The sequence below is a fragment of the Drosophila obscura genome, unplaced genomic scaffold, assembly GCF_018151105.1.
Source record: "Drosophila obscura isolate BZ-5 IFL unplaced genomic scaffold, ASM1815110v1 contig_30, whole genome shotgun sequence".
Lineage (NCBI taxonomy): Eukaryota > Metazoa > Arthropoda > Insecta > Diptera > Drosophilidae > Drosophila > Drosophila obscura.
The window spans coordinates 1,488,581-1,507,478 of NW_024542818.1; the positions used below are offsets into that span (position 1 = coordinate 1,488,581).

At 43.3% G+C, this 18,898-nt stretch overlaps 3 protein-coding genes across 5 annotated transcripts in view; 2 read left to right on the top strand and 1 right to left on the bottom strand.

Annotated features, from left to right (window-relative positions):
* Positions 1-1,600: 1,600 nt before the first annotated feature.
* LOC111068817 (cohesin subunit SA-1) overlaps positions 1,601-18,898 on the top strand; it is an 87,075-nt gene continuing 69,777 nt past the window's right edge. For all 3 annotated transcript variants that reach the window (XR_005968126.1, XM_041594567.1, XM_041594566.1), the window contains exon 1: positions 1,601-2,337. Coding sequence is in view for 1 of the 3 variants with exons in the window: in XM_041594566.1 (XP_041450500.1) it covers positions 2,321-2,337 (17 nt within the window). In the remaining 2 variants the exon portion in view is untranslated. The remainder of the gene's footprint in view (positions 2,338-18,898) is intronic.
* LOC111068825 (N-alpha-acetyltransferase 30) lies at positions 3,150-3,933 on the top strand. The gene has a single exon (XM_022358567.2). It carries the CDS (start codon positions 3,204-3,206, stop codon positions 3,867-3,869), a length of 666 nt encoding a protein of 221 aa, XP_022214259.1. The 5' UTR covers positions 3,150-3,203; the 3' UTR covers positions 3,870-3,933.
* Positions 6,911-12,591, bottom strand: LOC111068823 (protein rhomboid). The gene is made up of 4 exons (XM_022358565.2): positions 12,123-12,591; positions 9,380-9,770; positions 8,292-8,709; positions 6,911-8,187 (listed from the first exon to the last, which is right to left on the bottom strand). Exons 2-4 carry the CDS (start codon positions 9,725-9,727, stop codon positions 7,850-7,852), a joined length of 1,104 nt encoding a protein of 367 aa, XP_022214257.2. The 5' UTR covers positions 9,728-9,770; positions 12,123-12,591; the 3' UTR covers positions 6,911-7,849.

The following is an 18,898-nucleotide window of genomic DNA, read 5'->3' on the forward strand; positions in this document are numbered from 1 at the left end:
GCAATCCATCCTTATCATTTCACGAGTTATGACATATCCTGACGGAGAGCAGTGAAAAAACTAAAATTTCTTTTGACACGCGCACCTGTGCCACGACAGTGTCGCCAACATGAGGCACCCACACACCGCACGTCTCGAACAACTTTGGCTTTTTTTGCGTGGCTCCTTTTTGCTGTGTTGTGTTGCGTGTTTGTGACATCTACATTTATGTCCAGAATGAGCCCGTCACCCCCGCCATCGCCCGCATCCTCTGCGGCAGTGCAGTTAACAAATCCCAATCCCAGCTGAGGGACACGGAATTTATGTTTTATTTGTGGATGCGTACATATTTCACCGTTAAGTCATTCGTCAGCGTTGTCACCTAACGGAAATAAGCAATGGCAAAAGAAAAGAAGTGGAGAAGGAGGAGGAGGAGGCAGAAAAAGTGATGAGAAAACAAATGCAAAAAGATGGAATAAGCAACAACTGTGTCCATGCGCCGATTTCCTTTCGGACAAAAGATGCTGCTGCCCCCACATTGACGCTGATTAATGTTGGAAATGTGATAATTTGATGCTGCCAACGCCAGAATAAAAGGTAAGGGTAGAATAAAGGAAGGCATGTAGCATGTCAGCGGCTGCAGGAGGATAAGCAGTAGAAAATAGGAGGTGGAGAAGTTGTTAGAGTTTGGGGTGAGCGCAGTGGGTGGAATGTATTTCAGGTGTAGAGAGAGGATGGAATGCATTTTAAATGATGGGTACGGTAAAGAGAGTGGGTAGATCCGGCATCTCAATTAGAGTGAAGAGAGTGGTTGTGATGACCGCCAAGAAAGGGTTATGGTGGAGAGAGTCGGTGGAATGTTGTTAAAAAGGGGTTAAGGAAGAAGAGAGTGTGTTGAAATGTATTCCAGGTGTATGTTCCATTTACAGGTTAGGGTGAAGAAAGTACATCGAATTTTTGATTAAAAAGGAAGCAACTAGTACAAAAAAAATAAAATAAAATTAATATAAAGCTGGTTTATATCTTCACGTCCCACTAAGTCATTTCTGCGTTAAGATAATACTTAGATTAACTGCAACGACTCCACCAAACTTCATCTTCTTCTTCAGTTTGAACGAATACCAGCTCTGGAGTACATAAATCATATCAATAGCCGTCGTCCTCCAATCGAAGCTTCGAGTGCAGTTTGGAATTCAACATTGCTGGAAATTCCACTGTGTCCACTTCTGACTTTACTCCTGACTCCACACTGGATGCGATGCTCTTGGTGGTGCTGCTGCTGCCCCATCCGATGCGGTGAGCAAACACAAACATGTTTATAAAAAGTACAAGTTAATATTTATGTAATTCAAACAGATGCGAATGAACGAACGAGACAAGGAGATCATTACATTGACATATTCAGGCACACACAGACCCACCAGTCCATTCGTGAGGCATTCCACAGAAACAATGAGGATTGGAGCACGCGACCATGTAGCAGAGAGACGCAGACACTGCGTCCCACGCGAAGCAGAAATCAACCTGCCCCGTGCCCGGTCCTTTTGTTTTGAGGAGGCTGAGGAGAAGAGGCATTCACATCTCACAGTTGTCGTCGCTCTATCTGCAACATGGACATGGGGATTCGCATTCGAACTTGGACTCTCTGCCACAGGAATGAATGCTTATCAAAAAGGCGCACTTGTACCTGTCATAAAACCAACTGAAATATTGGCGTGGCACAGCCAACAGAAAAGAGACCCCAAAAACCAGAGAAACAGAAAGAGAAACAGGAACAAGTGCGAGTCCTCGCCCTCACCCTCACCCTCTCCCTGGTGGCTTTTGCAGTTAATTCTTTTTTAATAAACTGCACAAAAGTCCACTCCAGGTGGAGACCAACAGAAAACTGAAAGAGAAAAAGGAGTGTGGAATGGCGCCCCAGGAGTTGTCGTCCCAGGACTTGTGGCCATCCATTTATCTCACTCGACAAGGCAAATATGGAAATTTGTTGGCCAAGAGTTGGCGGCTCTTGGCGGCTCTTGGCGGCTCTTGGCGGCTCTTTGTGTCGTGCGCTTAAACCGCTTCATTAAACACTTGGCGGCCCGGTTCCACTGTGTGTATGTGTGTGTCCTGGGCAGGTCTCCTGACTCCAAGTGCTCTTTATGCTCTGGCGCTACAATTCATTTCTGCGGCTGCGGAAAATGTTTAGAAAAAGGAGCGAAAAATGGAACCGCAGCAGGACTAATTATAAAGAATGAAAAGAAGGAGACGGTGGAGTGTACTCCGGACAAACAAAATTAATGCTGAAACCAGGACAAAAGTTAAATAGGACCAACAGGACAAACGAAACAGCGAGAAAGGCATGGAGAGAGCTGCGGGGTAAGTGTATAAAGCGGGGACTTTGTGTGATATATTCGGGGTATGGGTAAACCAATTCCAACCAAAACCCCATATTGGATTACCTTTAAGCTCCCTGTCCTGTGTCCTATGTGTCCTACGTGTCCTTTATGGGCCTTTTAGGTTAATTGCTTCTATTGCATTCGCCTTAGCCATTAACTGGTGGTCATATGAGGTCATGAGCCATCTCCTCCTGCACGTCACACGAAACGTACGACTAATACAAACGGAATTAGCTCTCATATATGCAAAAGACCCCAAAAAGGGGCAGAGGAGCTAATGTTGTGGCAGTGGGGTTCTGCGTGGCTCCTCCCACTCATTCGTAGTGTCGTGGGGCAGACACCTGTGCGTGCTTGCTGGCAGTTTCCTCGTTTTCACAGACAACAAAGGATTTAGCCAGCCATTTTTCGTGTCAAAGTCGTCGTGTGGCTGCCAGACATTTTCATAATTTTCACATGCTCGAAAATCCCTCAAGGAAAAGGAGTGTGGAAAGCAGTCACCGTCCTTGCCACGGGGTGTGCCTCTTAATTGCCCTGACGACTGCCTCTGTGGCAGGGGTAATGCTATTAAAGGAGAAGCCAATGATGACGAGTGCTGTGCTGCGCTGTCTGTCACCTGCTGGGATTTTGTTGTGGCAGTGGGCTCTGGGAGGGGAATTTGTGGCACTTTGAGAGTGGTAGCGGGACGCTGGGATTGGCAAGGCGCCTCTTCTCCAAGGTCGCTTTTTGTGGGAATATTGATGACTGGGGGATTCTGATATTTTCTACTTCAAAAAAGAACTCAAATCTACGTTGATTTTTGTTTTAAAAATTGTTAAAGTATTCTTATTAATTATAAACAAAAATAAAATGATTAAGGGTAAAATTGCTGGAGAAGGACAGGAGTTGAGTCCATTGCCTGATCAGAAGCAAGATACTGCGCTTTTGAGTGTTTCTTTCTCTCCTGCCCAAAAGGAGCAACAGATCTCTCCCTCGCATGCCCAGAAGGAGGAGCGTTCTTCTCTCTCGCTGCCTGTGATAAGCTACACGCGCTTCCAAGACGAAACCGAGCTAACGGTCCTGCAGGGCCTCATTGACAAGACCCTCTCGGAGCCGTACACCCTCTACACGTATCGCTACTTTGTCTACAACTGGCCCGAGCTCTGTTTCTTTGCACGCGACGAGGATCGTTATGTGGGCGTGGTTGTGTGCAAGCTGGAGTCCAACGGAGTGGGTTTGTTTCAGGGCTACATAGCTATGCTGGCCGTGGATATGGCCTATCGCAAGCAGCACATTGGCCGGACGCTGGTGGTGAAGGCCATCGAGGCGATGGTGGCCAAAGATGTGGATTTGGTGGTGCTCGAAGCGGAGTACTCGAATACGGCGGCATTGGCCCTGTACGAGAGTCTTGGCTTTATACGAGAGCAGCGTTTGTTCAAGTACTACATGAATGGGGTGGATGCCTTTCGTTTGAAGTTGTGGCTAAAGAATGTTATGGTGCCATTGTCGTTGGATAACTTTGATGATGAATATTGATATTGATACTGCTCTGGCCTCCACTCGTTTATTTCCATGTGTTAATGAATGTTTTATGAATTGAGCTAAAAGCGTTTTCCTTTTAAATTGTTTCCCAGAGAGAAGCGTCCTTGGTGTGCCACTCTTAGCTACTTGGGTAGCCCTCTCCTTTCAGAGGGTCCTAAATCACAGGTAGTTTGCCTTATCGACGAGGGAGTCCTTCTAATTGAGCGACAACAGGCGAGAGAACTGCCGAAAAGTCATGTGGAGAGACCAGTAGAAAGGGATAATTGCTTTTCAGGGTCAAAAGAAGTCTGCAAAGTACATTTAGAGCAGAGCAGGAGAAGAAGTAGCCCTGTCGATAAGATTTTCCAGTGGATTCCCCTTTAGGTGTGTGGTCTCAGTAGTCCCAAATGGAATGCGTCTTGGGATCTTGGTTGAGTTCTAATTTAGAAGCGAGAACTTTCTGTACTTTCAGGTTCTTTGATTGCAAAATAAAAAAAATACTTGAAGGACCATTGAACCCCGGGTCTCTCTCTCTGTGCCTTTTGGATCGTTGATCTCTTGTGATATCCCCACTCGAAACATGCTTACAGCTTCCTCAGTTGAGCACAACAGAGATAGAGAGAGAGGGGTAGCTCTGTCTGCCACTGCCACTTCACCTTCTTCCACCAAATATAAACAAAAACGTTTCAAAGACAACTTTTGGGGCAGGTGGCAGGCAGCAGAGCTACAGCCACAACCAGAGCTCTGAGCCTCAGAGCTTCAGCTTTCTGAGTTGCAACTGCAGCTTGTGTCCAGATGACATGCAACGTTTGTGGCACAACAAGCAGCAGCAGTAGCAGGAGTAGCAGCAACAGCAGCAGCAACAGCAGCAGCAGCGGTGGACTGTAAGACGGTTGGCGGCGTTGATTGAGTTGCACCTGCCATTCGCAGAAACAAGCTCAACGAACGAGAAGCAGCAGACTGAGGTGGCAAGAGGCAAGAGCCGAGTCACAGTGGAGGCTGTCCCGATGCCCGCGTTATTTATGTGGATTTTTCGGAGATTTCGCAGAGTAAAGAGAGGAGAGTGAGCAGAGGACCAGGCCTGTGCCTGATGCCTGTCTGACCTCGTCTCTCCATTTCGTTGTGGCGCATCGGTTGACATTGTGCCTCTGAATTTCAATTTGATGGCCGAGTGAGGCGGCAGGCGGCAGCTTCTGTCTACCATAAATCTCTCTATCTCTCTCTCTGCAACTCCGCAAGCAACTCTTTGTAGCATAGATTGGAGTGCCACTCCGCCCCCTAAAATGGCACTGCCACTGGACTTCATTCTGGAGAAGGGGGGATAGGAGGAATGCCTCCGATAATTGTATAATTTAATGTGGAATTAATTGGCAGATGCAATCAAGCGCAGCATCGACATCTCCTTCGACAACACGGAGGACAGGACAACTCCTGTTATACGCTTCTTTGATTATGCACAATTATTAATTATTGTTGTGTGTTTCCATTGCCTTCATATTTAATTCAAATTTCGAATGAATTCCTCAAGTTGAATGCTGATTAGGGGGGTCGGCATAATCCAGGGGATAATCTATGGGGAAGATGAATTATTATTGGACTTGGAACTCTCTTTTTGTGCTTCTCATTTTATAGGTAGATATACTAGTATATTGACTGCTGGGAGAAAAATACACATCGACTGCTGCCGATTCTCTGTCCCGCTCCCCGCTCTGCTCTTCGAACTGCCACTAGTAATATAGGGCAAGTATTGATTTAGGGGGAGCTGAGCTCTCATCAAAGCCACCCTTCTTTGACTGGCAAACATTTAATAAAGAGCTATTGAGACTAAGGGACTACTTCGCATGAGGAATTTGAGGTGAAAACTATACATAAAATAATCCAAAATGAATATAAAATAACCAACTTTTAATTCTTCAAATAACTATGCGACTTACACCTAAAGTTTTCCTACATTCTTTCTATGACAAACACAATCTGAAATATAATATACCCTCATTCTCTATGCATAGTGGGTATACCAGGCATTCCATTCCATTCAGAAAATAACTGTGCAGAGTGGGGTCTTAATTAAGGATTTTCTTGGAGCTTTAGTTGCAATTATTCACTCTGAATGACAGAGAGGTTCTCTAGTGAAGTTCCCCTCCCCTGCCCACTGCCTTGTTCATTTTTTATATAGAACAAATATCGATTGCAGAAGGGAACTGGGGAACTCTCTTCCATTTCCTAGCATTTCCTTTTTTGGGTTTTGTCCCCGCCCTGGAGATATGTTTTTTGTGATTGAGAGAAAAACGAGACCGAGGAGGAATTTCATTTATAATTTAGACATTTATTTTTGTTTTTGTTCAATTTTAGTCCGTTGTTTATTTATGTAAGATTTTTCGTTTCGTTTCGTTTATTTTTTAATTTGTATTTTTTCGGATTTTTGCATATTTGCTATTTGATTTTTGTGTTGTCTCTAGTCCACACAGATCCTTGAGGGAGGGTATCCTTATGGGGTATTAGGGGGTGTGTTATGGGGCTTAAGAAGGAGCTTTATATTTTGTGGTTTTCCATTATATTCTATTTGGCTTACGCTCTGCTGACTTTTTCATGCCAGATTATCTATTTGATTACTATTTGAATAGTACATGAAGAGTACGAGTATCTTTTGGATTGTTTTCGATACTATCTAATATGTGTATGTGTGTTTATATAGTTCAATTATTTACTGCCCTTTCAATTGAGGTGGGAATCAAACTGAAAAAAGATAAACTAAAATAAATAATATTGTAGTAATAAAAGGAAACAAATTGTTCATGTATTTTTGTTGTTGTTGATAATTCTTGTATTTTCTTTGGCTTTTCATCGTGTCGTGTGTATTTTTTCTGTATATTTTTCTTTTGAATTTTTTCTCATATTACATTTGTTGTTGTGTTTTTTTCGTGCTTTTTTCCACTAAATTATTAAATAAATAAATAAATTGACAAAAATAATAAACATTTAAATAAATATATAAATTAGTAATACTTTTTTTGTGTATTGTATGTATCTCTCTCTTTTTGTTGTTTCTGCATTTTGGGGGGGGGGATTACTTATAATAAATATTTTTCTTTTCATTTCAGTGAATTTTCATTTCCCCCTACTATATCTTGTATCTATCTATCATTTATTTTCTATCTCCTATCTTCTGTTTTGACTAGTGTGCGGACTTAATATTATTTACAATTTGTTAGGTGATTTCTATACATTTCTAGATCTCTACAGCAATCGTGATTTTTTTCTTCTTGTTGCTGTCATTCATTGAAAAATCCTAAATTACAGTAGAATTATATAGCATGTGGGGGGCGCCAATAAATACATAATTTAGAACAACCATTTAAGCGAAGAAACAAAATAAAATTAAGTGAAAAAAACATTTCCATTCCATTTTGATAATTGCTTTATAGAGCGAGAGGCGCTGCCTGGGATTTTCCTCTTGTTTTCCTGGTTGGTTTTTTCTCTCTGCCATTTTCTTCTTTTGTTTTAGTTTTTGTATTTTTACACGCAAAATAAATTCAGTCTTTGGTTCTATCACAACATTTTGTTTACACGTTTTTCGGCTTTCGGTTTTTCTTTTTCTTTTGTTATTAATTTTTTCTGTTTTCGAAGTTTTTTTGTTTTGTTTTTAATATGTGAAAATGAAAGGCGGAAAATGAAACAAGCCAATGGGTTGACCTTTAACGGTAACTAGAAAACGATAACGATTAACAAAGAGTGTATATCGATAACGATTAACTATAATTGAAAATCGATAACGAACCGAAAAAAAGGTTGAAAATTCAAACGAATTTCGAATTTAGTTTTGAACTAAAAATCGTTGAGTGAACTTTTTTTCTCTTTCTCTGTTCTCTCTCTCTCAATCTGGAGCACTCTCTTTTCTTTCTCTCTACCTTCGCTTGTGTCTATAGGTCTCTCTGCTAAGGATCCGCTGATGATGTTGATGATCCAACCCAACCACACTCCAGTCCCTTTGCTGCTTAGGACACACCCAAGTCGTGCAGCAGATGCTGTGTAATGACCTCTCCCTGCTCCTCCATCAGCTGTGCGGTAACGGTGTTGATCAGATTGAACACAATCGCAAAGACGGTGAAGGCACAGTAGACGCCGAGGGCCAGCCACCAGATGAGCTGCTCGTACTCCCGATGCCCAAAATTCTTGAGCACCAGAAAGCCAATGGTGAGCCCTGCCAGAGCGCCCGTTAGATGAGCAATGTACGAGACCTGTGGTCCCTTGGCGAAGGCCGCGGATGCCGAGGATGTGGCATCGCCGCCATCAAAGTATTGCGTGTAGAGAGCATAACCCAAATCGCAGGAAACTAAACAGAGAAAAGAGTAGATAAAGGGGAAAGGATTTTGGTTAGTAAAAATGCTACAGAGATGCCTCTGGAGAGGAGAAGAGAGCGGTATCTGTTTTACTTACCAAAAATAACCACCGAACCGAGTTGTGTGGACGCAGACTTCATGTGCGCATAGTTCAGAGTGATATTGGCCAAATGGGCGGCCAACAGTGCGTAGACTCCACCACTGGCGCCCACAAGAAACACCTCCGAATCGACGACACTCGTTCCAAGGGAGCCCGCAAAGACGCCGGCCAGATAGATGACACCAATGCGCGCCGTGCCATGCATCACCTCCAGGGGAATGCCAAAGAACAGCTGAATGATGATGTTGAAACCCAAATGGAACCAATTCGCATGCAGGAACATGTAGCTGAAGAAGCGCCACACCTGGAGGCGACGATCGGGTCGATACACAAGCACCGAATCGCTGGGAATCGGCACGGGAAGACCGAAATTCTGGGCAGGCATGGTATAGCGATCATAGGCAAAGATTGCAATCTGTAAGGAAAATAATATAGAATGGGGTTTTAGTATGGGTTGCAGAAGGGGTTTCCCCATTTCCCTGGCTCTGATTTATGTTCTTGGCGCTGTCTGGCACGCGATGGTGTCCCAAAAAAAAAAACAAAAACGATTGCCAAATGGGGGCAGGGGATTCGTCCTTCTTTTTGGCATTTGTTCAAACAACAACATTTCATACGCCCTGTGGGGCAGGACTCACTCCCTCTCTATATCTCTCTGGGTGTGCCCCCTCCCCACTCTTTAAGTTTAGTTTCTAGCCAAATCATTTCCACAATTTCCCTTCAAAAGAAAAGCTTTTGGCTGTTCTCGCTCTCGCTGCTCTCTGTCTCTCCTTTGCTGTTGCTGTTGTTTGTTGTTCGAGTTGTTTACAATCGATTTTCGGGGGTGGCGCCACAAAGTCAGACGCAAAGACACAGACACACACACAGACAGGGGGTGGGGTAAACTAAGTAAAACTTCCGCTCTCTTTTTGTAGCACTTTTTGAATCATTTTCTGTTGCTTTGCGTTGATAGTTTGAGTATTTATAAAGTTTTTTCTAGGGGCATTCATTCGTAATAATCATAAATATGGAATACCCAATGGGATAGCGCATATACTCGTGGATATGGATATATATTAGATATGTTTTTCAGGGGATTTAATGCTCACCTCAATGATGGAGATTACGAGGATAAACCAGGGCCAGTGCTTGCGATGCTCGTACTTCAGCAGACTCATATCATCCCCAGATGCATCCAACGGTGTGGCAGCAGCAGGGCAGGACATGGGCATGGTCATTGCCTCGCGTTGCATGTAGATGTGTTCGCCCTGTCGCGTGCAGCAGGTACTGCTGGCCGTGCTACAGTCCGTGTCATAGGAGGAGGACGCAGACGAGGACGATGATGAAGATTGGCAGGCAGTAACGGCAGTGGGAATGTCAATGATGGTCTCCGCCTTCTCCGCCTTTATGGGCGTGGCATCTGCCACTTGCATTTTGGTTTCTGTTGTGCTATCCATTTTTGTATTTGTTTTAAATCCAAGATTTTTCACTTTGTTTTTTCTGTAATGGAAAACCATTTAAAGTCGATAATTAATTAACTTGAACCACAGACAGAAACAATAAACAAATCAATTAAGTGCATAAATTATTCATAAAATGAAGTCTCCCTCCCTCAAGCTCTGGATGCAACGAACAAAAACAAGAGAAATTACAACACTTCTTTGTGGGGGGAGGAAAGGGAGATAAATTCTTGTGGGAATTTGGAGGAGATTTTCTGTTTATGGTTTTGAGACTTTATCCACTTCCTGGTTGTTTTCCCTGGAAAAAACTGGGTCACCAGTAACATCTCTTTCTCTCTCTCTCTCTCTGTCTCACTTTGTGTTTCTTGCTCATAAAATTTGATGGGCCTTTTGGAAAAAAAAAAGTTTTTCTTTTCTTGTGTCTGAGTTTTTCTTTTGGGGGGCTTGTCTCTCTCTCTCTCGCTCTTTAGCTACCTCTAAAATTAGCCATGAAGCATAGTCAAAGTTTTCCCCAGCCTGATTGTGGGTTCTCTCTTGTGGAGTGTGGCATGGCCTTCGTTTCGCTATTTATGTAACTTTTGTTGTTGTTGTTTTTAACTGCATTTTCTGCTGCGTTGCCTCCGCCAAAATCCCCTCTTCATCGTCATCCGTTGCCTAATGGCCAACTAATCAGCTAATGGTCGGAGCATTAGGCACATTATTGTACGGAGTAATTTGCAATGACAACGAAACGAAAAGAAAACATTTTTCAAACAAAATTATGTTAATCGCATTCGATTCAATTACACACAGAGCTCCAGAGACAGCTCCCAGCCACAGCCAACAACATTCGGCATTCGACATTCAGTGTCGCTAATGATCGAAAAAAAAAGCTTCTTTAATTCTTTTTGTGAGCCACAATTGTTGCTATTGTACACTCGAATCGAAAGCGAATCAAAAATCATACAATTTTCATTGGCTTTTGCCTTTGCCTTGCACAATTCGAAAATTCAACTGCCAGCAGCGCGCCAACGCGTCTCTGTCTCTGGCACTTCCTCTGCAAAGCAGCGGCGACGGCGCCTACGCCAAAAAAACTAAAAAAAAGCCACAAGTAAAAAATGAGACTAAAGACTGGCTTTTAAGGGGTTTTTGAGACTGAAGATACCCTGGAGGAAAATAGTTTTTTGACTATTATGTTGTACTCGAAATTTCAGAATTAATCAATAATTTTTCCTTTTTGGATGTAATTTGTCTGGAAAAATATTGAACTAATATTTTCCAGAGCATTTTCTGTGCTCCCCGAGAATTGTGTATTCAATCCTCTCACCGAAAGTTCCTTGAACCCTTGACTGTCCTTATTATAATTTCATATTTGTCATACTTTTTAATTAGAGGGTATTATCCCAAGTACAACTACTACTCTATATCTCTCTCTCCCTCTTTGTCTTTCTCTGACTGTCTCGAGGTCCAAGTCGCTCCCTCCCTCTCTCTGAAGTTGGGTCTGAAGTCTGTCTGCTGTGACGCCTGCACTCATACGCATTGGTATGGCCATACATTGCTGTTGCTGCTGTTTTTGTTTTTGTTGCCGTTGCTTTTACTGTTGTTGTCTGGTATTATTGTAATTACGTCTGAGTTCGACCCACACCTGCACAAGAAAAGGAGTGAGGAGTATGTATGGCATGTGGTATGGTGTATGGTGTGTGGGAGCACCAACAACTGACCGAAAACCGCTCCCGCTCCACCGCTCCCTCTCTGAGGTTCGTTTCGTTCTTTTGGCTGGGGGTTGGGGTTGGATTTGGTTCGTTGTTCCTTTGTTTGGTTGCCTAGCAATTTCAATATAACACGAAATCGCAGCAGGTCTGCCACTCTACCTCTTGCTTATTAATTAATTTATTTATTAAATTTAATTATGGCATTTTTACGAATTTTGCGCAAGATACCAACGCTGCTGTGTGGCATGCTGCTGCTGCTTGCTGGCCTGCACTGAATGCCCAGGAGAGCATGAATGAACATGAACGCATGCATGAGTGCAGCCAAAATGAAGAAGATATCTGTCTGTCTGTCTGTGTGTCGTGTCTGCCTGTCTATGGATTTCGAAAGATACTTTTAAGTATTCTAAATTAATTCCAACTTATAACTCAAATGGAATGTGTCTGTCCAAAGAATTTCACATAGTTTTTGCCTGCGACCCGCGAGTGTAATTTGCATTTTGCATTCCACTTGCACCCCTAAAAAAAAAACACACACACGTAGTAATGGTAGTTGCAACCGGGTTGAATAAACTCATTACGCTGCATGCCCCCTGCCCCGTCTTCTAGTCTCTTTTCCCCCATTTTGCGACAATTTCTATTGGGGTTTTTTTGTTGTTGTTGTTTTTGTGTTGCAGTCATTAAGGTCGTGGCCTTTTGCTTACCTTATGCTTTTTTTTCTGCTGCTGCTGCTACTTCTTTTTTTTTGTATGTTATCCAAAATGCGTTTTTAATCCAAATGTTTTCTTCGTTCTTATTTCTTATATTTCTTTTTTTTTTTTTTACTTAATTTCTTGCACTTTTGCTGCTTTTCGTTTGATGTTTGTTGTCTTTCACTTGATTTTCATATATTTTAAACTTTGTTTTAATGCTCATAAAATTCATTTTTGGAGCATAAAGCGAATATCAAATATTTTTGTGACTTGAACGGAACACCCACACACACACACGAAACGCACGAAACGAATCCAAACGGTCGACAATTTGAATATTTTGTTGTTGGTCGGTTGCTGTCGGTCTCTCGAAATCAAATCTCACGCCAACGCAGCCTTCGCTTTGCTACGTTTTTCCTACACGTTTTCTCTTTATTTTGTTATATTTGGTTTTGGTTTTTGCGGCGGAATGACGGTCCCAGCCCATGGCACCGGCCTTATATAGTGCCGCACCATCCAACTCGAACATGTTGTGTTTTTGTTTGGCCGTATAAGAGTGCGCGCTCTCTCTCTCGCTCTCTGTGGCAGACTCTTGAATTAAGCTGCAACGAACATGTTGTAGCGGTGGCACTGCAGGCGAACACGTTCTGTCAATGGGACTTGCAGTGGAACGGTTCGAGCATTTATCCATGGCCTGCAGGCGGGTGTTCCATCAAATTTCCGTAGAGAGTGGGCTTGGATTAGTCAATCAATTGGCAATCAATTATTGACTCATTTACGTATTACCAATGTCACTGCAGACTACTTACTGACTGACTAAGAAACGCGTCTCTGCGGAACGATCTTTCTCTTTCTCTTTGTCTTTTGTGATGAAATATCCAGACAATGAGACCTATACAGTTCTTGACGATCTCTTGCGAAAGTGCGGGGAAGTACTTCAAGGCCATTGGGAGAATGGACTGGAGTTGGAGTGGATTGATTGATGATACATATATGTGATGATATATTTATGAAGTTATTTCTGGGTATTTTGACGAGGAATAAATATCAGAACTTTCGGTATTTTTTGGTGGAATATGATGAAAATATATCGAAACATAGCTGAGTTTAGAGGGGATGATAAAGAATACGTATGATAATGATGCTTTAAGGGTAACGAATGATGAATAGCCATTCGAGTTGGGCAAATCTTTAGGAGATGATGATGAATACCCATTAAACTTAGGCGAATTTAGTGTTAATGATAATGAATAGCCATTAAAATATTCGGATTTTAAGAAGAACGTGGAATAACCATTAAAACGTTGCTAGTTCTATGTGGAATGATGAAATATTACGAATAGTGCACTTCTTTTTGGGTGTATGATAAAGAATATCTATGATAACTAAGTTGATTGGCGAAAATTGGCTAACACTTTGCTGATTCTATAGGAAATAATAACAAATAAAAAAAAAAATCCTGGTTCTACCAGAATAAGGAAAACTAATATTAAATCGAATAATTCCAAGTCCAAACATGTTTTAGTGTTCCAATTCTAAGGGTTTTCCCCGATTTTCTTTTGGAATACCCTACAGTAAAATTCTTTATTTTTTCTAACGGTTTCACAACCCTTGGAACGTGCCACAGCAATAGGTGGAGGGGCGGATGGATGGATGGAGGTTTTGGAAATGCAAATCAAAAATCATCTTTAGCAATGCAGAACATGTCCCCGAAATTGAATCCGATACTCGATTCCCTCTCTCTCTTGTGATTCCCGGTAACAGATCATTGCCTTCCAAGGGGTTTGAAATTTCACACCTTTTTTTTCAGAGGCAGAGACACAGTGACAGGGAGGGAGAGGCAAAGATAAAAATCGGTAGCAAAAATAAATATTTATACAAATTATTAGGCACCTCGGCTGTGTCTCTCTCTCTCTCTCTGTGGTATGATCCCTGGGGCAGACTAAGTCCATTCGCGGGAAAGGTCACGGAATGTTGCACAAAAGGAGTACGACGGAAGGCTACCGGGGCAGGATCTCTAACCGGGCTGCGCTACGTGGTTACGTGTTTTGCATGTTAATCGGGGAATTTACACAGATTTTGATAGATAATACAAACACACACACAAGTAGTGTGATGTGCATCTAGGATTCCATGGCAGTGCCAGTGCACAGTCATCATCCTCCTCCTACGACCTACGACCTCCTTTGGGATGGAGAGGGAATCTCTCACGCACACAGACAGCAAAAGAGAGTGCGTCCTAGGACTGAGATTTATGATGACTTTTTAACATGTGCAACATGCAACAGGTAAAACATACAGATGCAGATACTTGCCGTACACGCATATAAACACAGATACGTAGATACCGCAGATACACAGATACGTACGTAGATACCATGACCAGGCACATCATCAGACTTTAGATTCCGTTCTTTCCATCGTAAATCCTTTTTTCCCACGTTTCCTCACACGTCCATTGGATGGACATTTTCATTGTGGCAGACACGCATCGAAAAAAGAAAACTCCATACCCAAATGGACCCACAGCAGTACTCTATCTCTATCTGCATCTCTCTCAGTCTCTTTCTCTCTCTATTGCCATCTCCCTGTCAAGGTCAATCACAGGTACTGGTGGGCCGTGGACCTTGTGTGGGCGTGGGAGGACGTTTGATTCCCTTGCCTTAAAATCGCGCACACACGCGGGAAATTCCTCCATCAACATGTGCGAAACACATGTGTGTCTGCGTCTGCCCAGGAATTTCCGCAACTTGTTTCCCACACAGCAAGGTGTCCCGCGTCCGTGACCGCGTCCTTGCCTCTTCAGCGTCGTGGTCGTGTCCTTTCCGCTTTTCCCAGAGTTTCATTTGTGTGACTTTTTGTGTCTGCCAAAAGTGTCCTGGCACTTGTCTTCAAGTTACGCCAAATGTGCCACATTTGTGTGTTTTCCCAGTTGAAGGATCTGGGATAGATCACCAAGATCTAGGATCTGGTATCTGGTAACTGCTGCCAAGGGGCGCGTCTCTAGAGCAGCTTCTGAGAAGGAAGAGAAACTCTAGAAAATGCCTGGACAGAAGATCCTGTGATGTGTAACTTCAGTGGAAACCTGCAGAAGCGAATCCTTTTAGCCAAAACTTGATGAAAATGAAAAAAAAACCGTTCAATTTTAAAGTTTTTGCAAAGGTATTCTGTGCCAACGCTAGACGTCCTGGAAGAGCGAGATAGCGGCGAAAAGAAATGCGAAGAAGAGACTTTACCCCCCAAGTGAAAATGCAAATTTTCTTTATGGTTGAGAAGCCAGAGGACACAGCGACAGGGGACAGTGACAGCGACTTTGACGGCCAATTGTGAATCGTGGATGGAAATGGAAATTGAAAAATTGATTGAAGAATGGAATGCCAATAATAATGGACAAGTAATGAGAGTGTCCGCCACAGAACACAAAAGGAGGTGGAGGCGAAAGCGTGGGAGGATGGCCACATTGTGGTGGTGGTGGGGGGAAGCAGAAGGACAGACATGCCGCCGCAGAAGCCAAGGAATTTTGTCGAAATTTATCTATTGGATTAAGGTCCTTTTTTTTGCTCCCTGTGTGGACGGAGGTCATTATGGCCAATGCCAAAGACAAATTGAAAATTTATTGTTATTTGAAGGAAAAGGAAAGGGCAGGAAGGAAGGAAGGAAGCGTGGTAGTGCGAGGAAGGATAACAGTCCAGCGAGTATGCATAATAAAAATGTCAATCAATGAACTGCAACAGAGCAGAACCCCGAGGAGAGAGAGAGAAGAGTCCAGGGCACATAGGATTCTGTGCTTCTTCTCTCTCCAAATCGCCCTGTGCATTTATTTCTGAAACGATAATTGAACATAAACATTGCATTCAAGTAGTAATTGTGGAAATTGTTGAATTTATTGTCCATCCTAATCCCCCAACAAACCCCGAAATTTCCGCAAAAACCGAACTGGGCATTGGGTATACGAAATTGGTTCCTGTGGTCGCCAGAAACCAACCAAATTAAAACACACACACACAAAAATTCCGGTCAGAATGGACATTTTTGGAATGGTTCCCATGGACATGTCCTACTTTCGGACTGCCAAAAGTCTGAGAGAGTATTGTTTCAAAGGAGCAAACGACAATTAAAGTAGCAAAAGAGATGAAAGAAAAGGAGCAAAAGACACAAAAGCCAAAAGGGAAGGCTGAAGACGGGAGACAAATATACCCAAATGGACAAAATGGACAAATCCAAATTGGTTCTGACTTTTTGTGGGAGTAAGTCATCAGGAATGAATAAATAAACAGATCTCTGACTGAAAGAATCAACAGAATCCTGAATCAACATGGACAAGGACAAGGCATGGATATGTTCCGGTTTCTTCTACATAGAACCAAAAAAAAGTTTAAAAAATTAAATAGAACAAATTAAATAAAAAAGTCTTTAAAACTCTACACAAAAAGACTAAATGTTGCTTTGCAAGCAAAAGCCATTTCCATTCCCATTTTCCTTTCCATTCTAAAATAGAAAATGTTTCAATGATGGAAAAGGAAAATGTTATTAAAATATATAAATTAAATATTTGACTCCTTTTGAAACGCTTTTAGAAATATAAGCCACGAGTCCATAAAATTTCAGTTTTTTATCGCATTTAATTGGAGTGCACTCACTGGCGTAGAGCGGGCTATATGCCACCTCTTGACCACTCGGCGGACACTCGCGAAACTCCAAAACGAAAACTCGTGAAACTCGTGGCGCTAATCAGTTTAAAGGGCGCTTGTCCCCACTTTGGGGCCCCAATGCTTTACGGTTTTAATTACGCGGCAAAAGTTGGATTCCATGTTGGGCCATGCCCTCTCCAAACCCTCTCTCTCTCTGTCTCTTTCTCTCTCTCCCTATGGTGTCCGCAATCTGTGGAGTTTTTTTCGCTGCTGCTGCTGCTGTGGATTTCTCAGTTAGTTAAAGTGCTTGCAACACATTAAAACTGCAATTCATCCGCAGAGCCGCCACACACACACACACACACACATACACACATATCGAAGGTTGTGGCAGGGGCAGTGGCAGTGGCAGGAGCATGCTGCACGGACTCTGCGGGTGCCCCAAACACTAATGAACATTTTATTACAAAAGTTTGCTCTTCTCGAATGAGGAGAAAAGTTCTACGACTTTGATTCTGATTCTTTTTTATTGCATTTCATTAAGCGTGCAACTTGGCGCCGAAGGAGCAGGCTAAGATGAGAGCAGAGCGGAGGAGCGGAGTCGTGTGTGTGTGTGTTTGTGTGGAACCTTTTGCTCTGATTATTCCAAGTGGCATGGCTTTTGGCGAGGGTGGGTAGAGATTTCCGCTGGTGGCAAGGTGCAACCCCTGAGGGAATGATCTGCTGAAAGTACTTGCACTTTTGTGGCTGTCCCACTGCAACACCACCCGCCACTCTACTGCCCCTTGGGTAGAGAGGTGTCCCCCACTTCCACTCTATTGCCCCTTGAGGCAAGGTGTCTTCGACACACTTCAGCGCCATCTCCTTCTCCCAGGGGCAAGGTGTCTGGCAAATGTCTGCGAATCGGCAGACACCACCGTCTGTCCGCTGTCTGTCTGACTGTCTGAACCGCGTTGACACTCACTGCTGCTGTTGCAGCTGTAATCCAAACCCAAGAAAACCCCATTCGGAACCGGACAGGACGAGGCTGCCCCATCCAGTGAGCTCTGTAATTTGCTGCACATTCAGCGTGAACTCTGCCACACGCTTCGCTCTCTACCCCTTTTTCAGTGGGAAATGGATATGCCCCCACACGGGGGGTGTTATCCGAGAAGCCCTCCAGTGAGCGACCTCTCTCCACAGGGAATGGGGGGGACCTCTGACCTTGTTTGATAATGAACTGCAGTGTGGATTTTCCATACGCTTTTACTCTCTGCATTTTCTCTGGCTTTTTTTTCTACATTTTCATCACATTTTAATTAAGGATTGAGGCAAACATATCCGTCAAATATTTGATCAAAAAAGAGCTAAAGGAAATCCCCATATTTGGTTTCACTCGAATGGATATGCCCTGGAAAGAGCATTTTGGCGTTTCCATAATTATAATTATTCTCTAGAAAACAAGGGGTAATGATGGCGTTTCTCCATTAAATAAGGGTTAAAATAGTTATTTCTCTAGTGATATTTCCCATTAGAAAACTTCCTTTTTACCCAGAAATTATGAAACGATTTGAGGCCCTCTTTTGATGGGAGAGAGAGAGAGAGATAGAGCACACACCTGTTGGTCTGCCGCTTTTGGGGGTCGTCTGTGGCACATTGATGGATTATGCTGTCAATCTTTTGAGTAAATTACAGCTGGAGCTTAAGCCCCCAGCTCCCTCTGTCTTACTCTCTCTTCTCCCTATCTCACAGCCCTCTGCCGATTGTTGGCACGTGTCTCCCCTTCGACAAGTCGTCACTTGAGGCAGAGGCAGAAGTGGGGGAATAAAAGGGGCATTGAGGCAGAGCAGCAGGATGGAGCTTAAGGCCGAGGCTGGGGATGCGTTGCGGCTGAGTCTGGAGTTCTCCTTCCATTGGCATTTATTACACGGAGGCAGGCGGCTAATTGAAAGCTGCACTTAACTTCTGGAAAAAACGGCTCCACAATGTGACGGGTTTTGGGGGCAGCTGCTGCCACACACTGCCACACTCTGCCACACGGTGGAAAAGTTATGTAAAAGGGGGTCGAACGAACAAACGAAAGAGAGATGTACAATATTAAAAGCGAGTCGGCAGCTGTCGATTATTGACACTGCGGTGGTTATGAGTGGCCAAGGGAGGGGTGGTGAGCTCCAAGGG

Excerpts from the sequence above, each read along its gene's own strand:
- LOC111068823 (XM_022358565.2), bottom strand. The coding sequence starts at position 9,727 with ATGGATAGCACAACAGAAACCAAAATGCAAGTGGCAGATGCCACGCCC. Across the intron at positions 8,710-9,379 it reads TCGTAATCTCCATCATTGAG|ATTGCAATCTTTGCCTATGA; the intron begins GTGAGCATTAAA and ends TTTTCCTTACAG. Across the intron at positions 8,188-8,291 it reads CGGTTCGGTGGTTATTTTTG|TTTCCTGCGATTTGGGTTAT; the intron begins GTAAGTAAAACA and ends TTCTCTGTTTAG.
- LOC111068825 (XM_022358567.2), top strand. The coding sequence starts at position 3,204 with ATGATTAAGGGTAAAATTGCTGGAGAAGGACAGGAGTTGAGTCCATTG.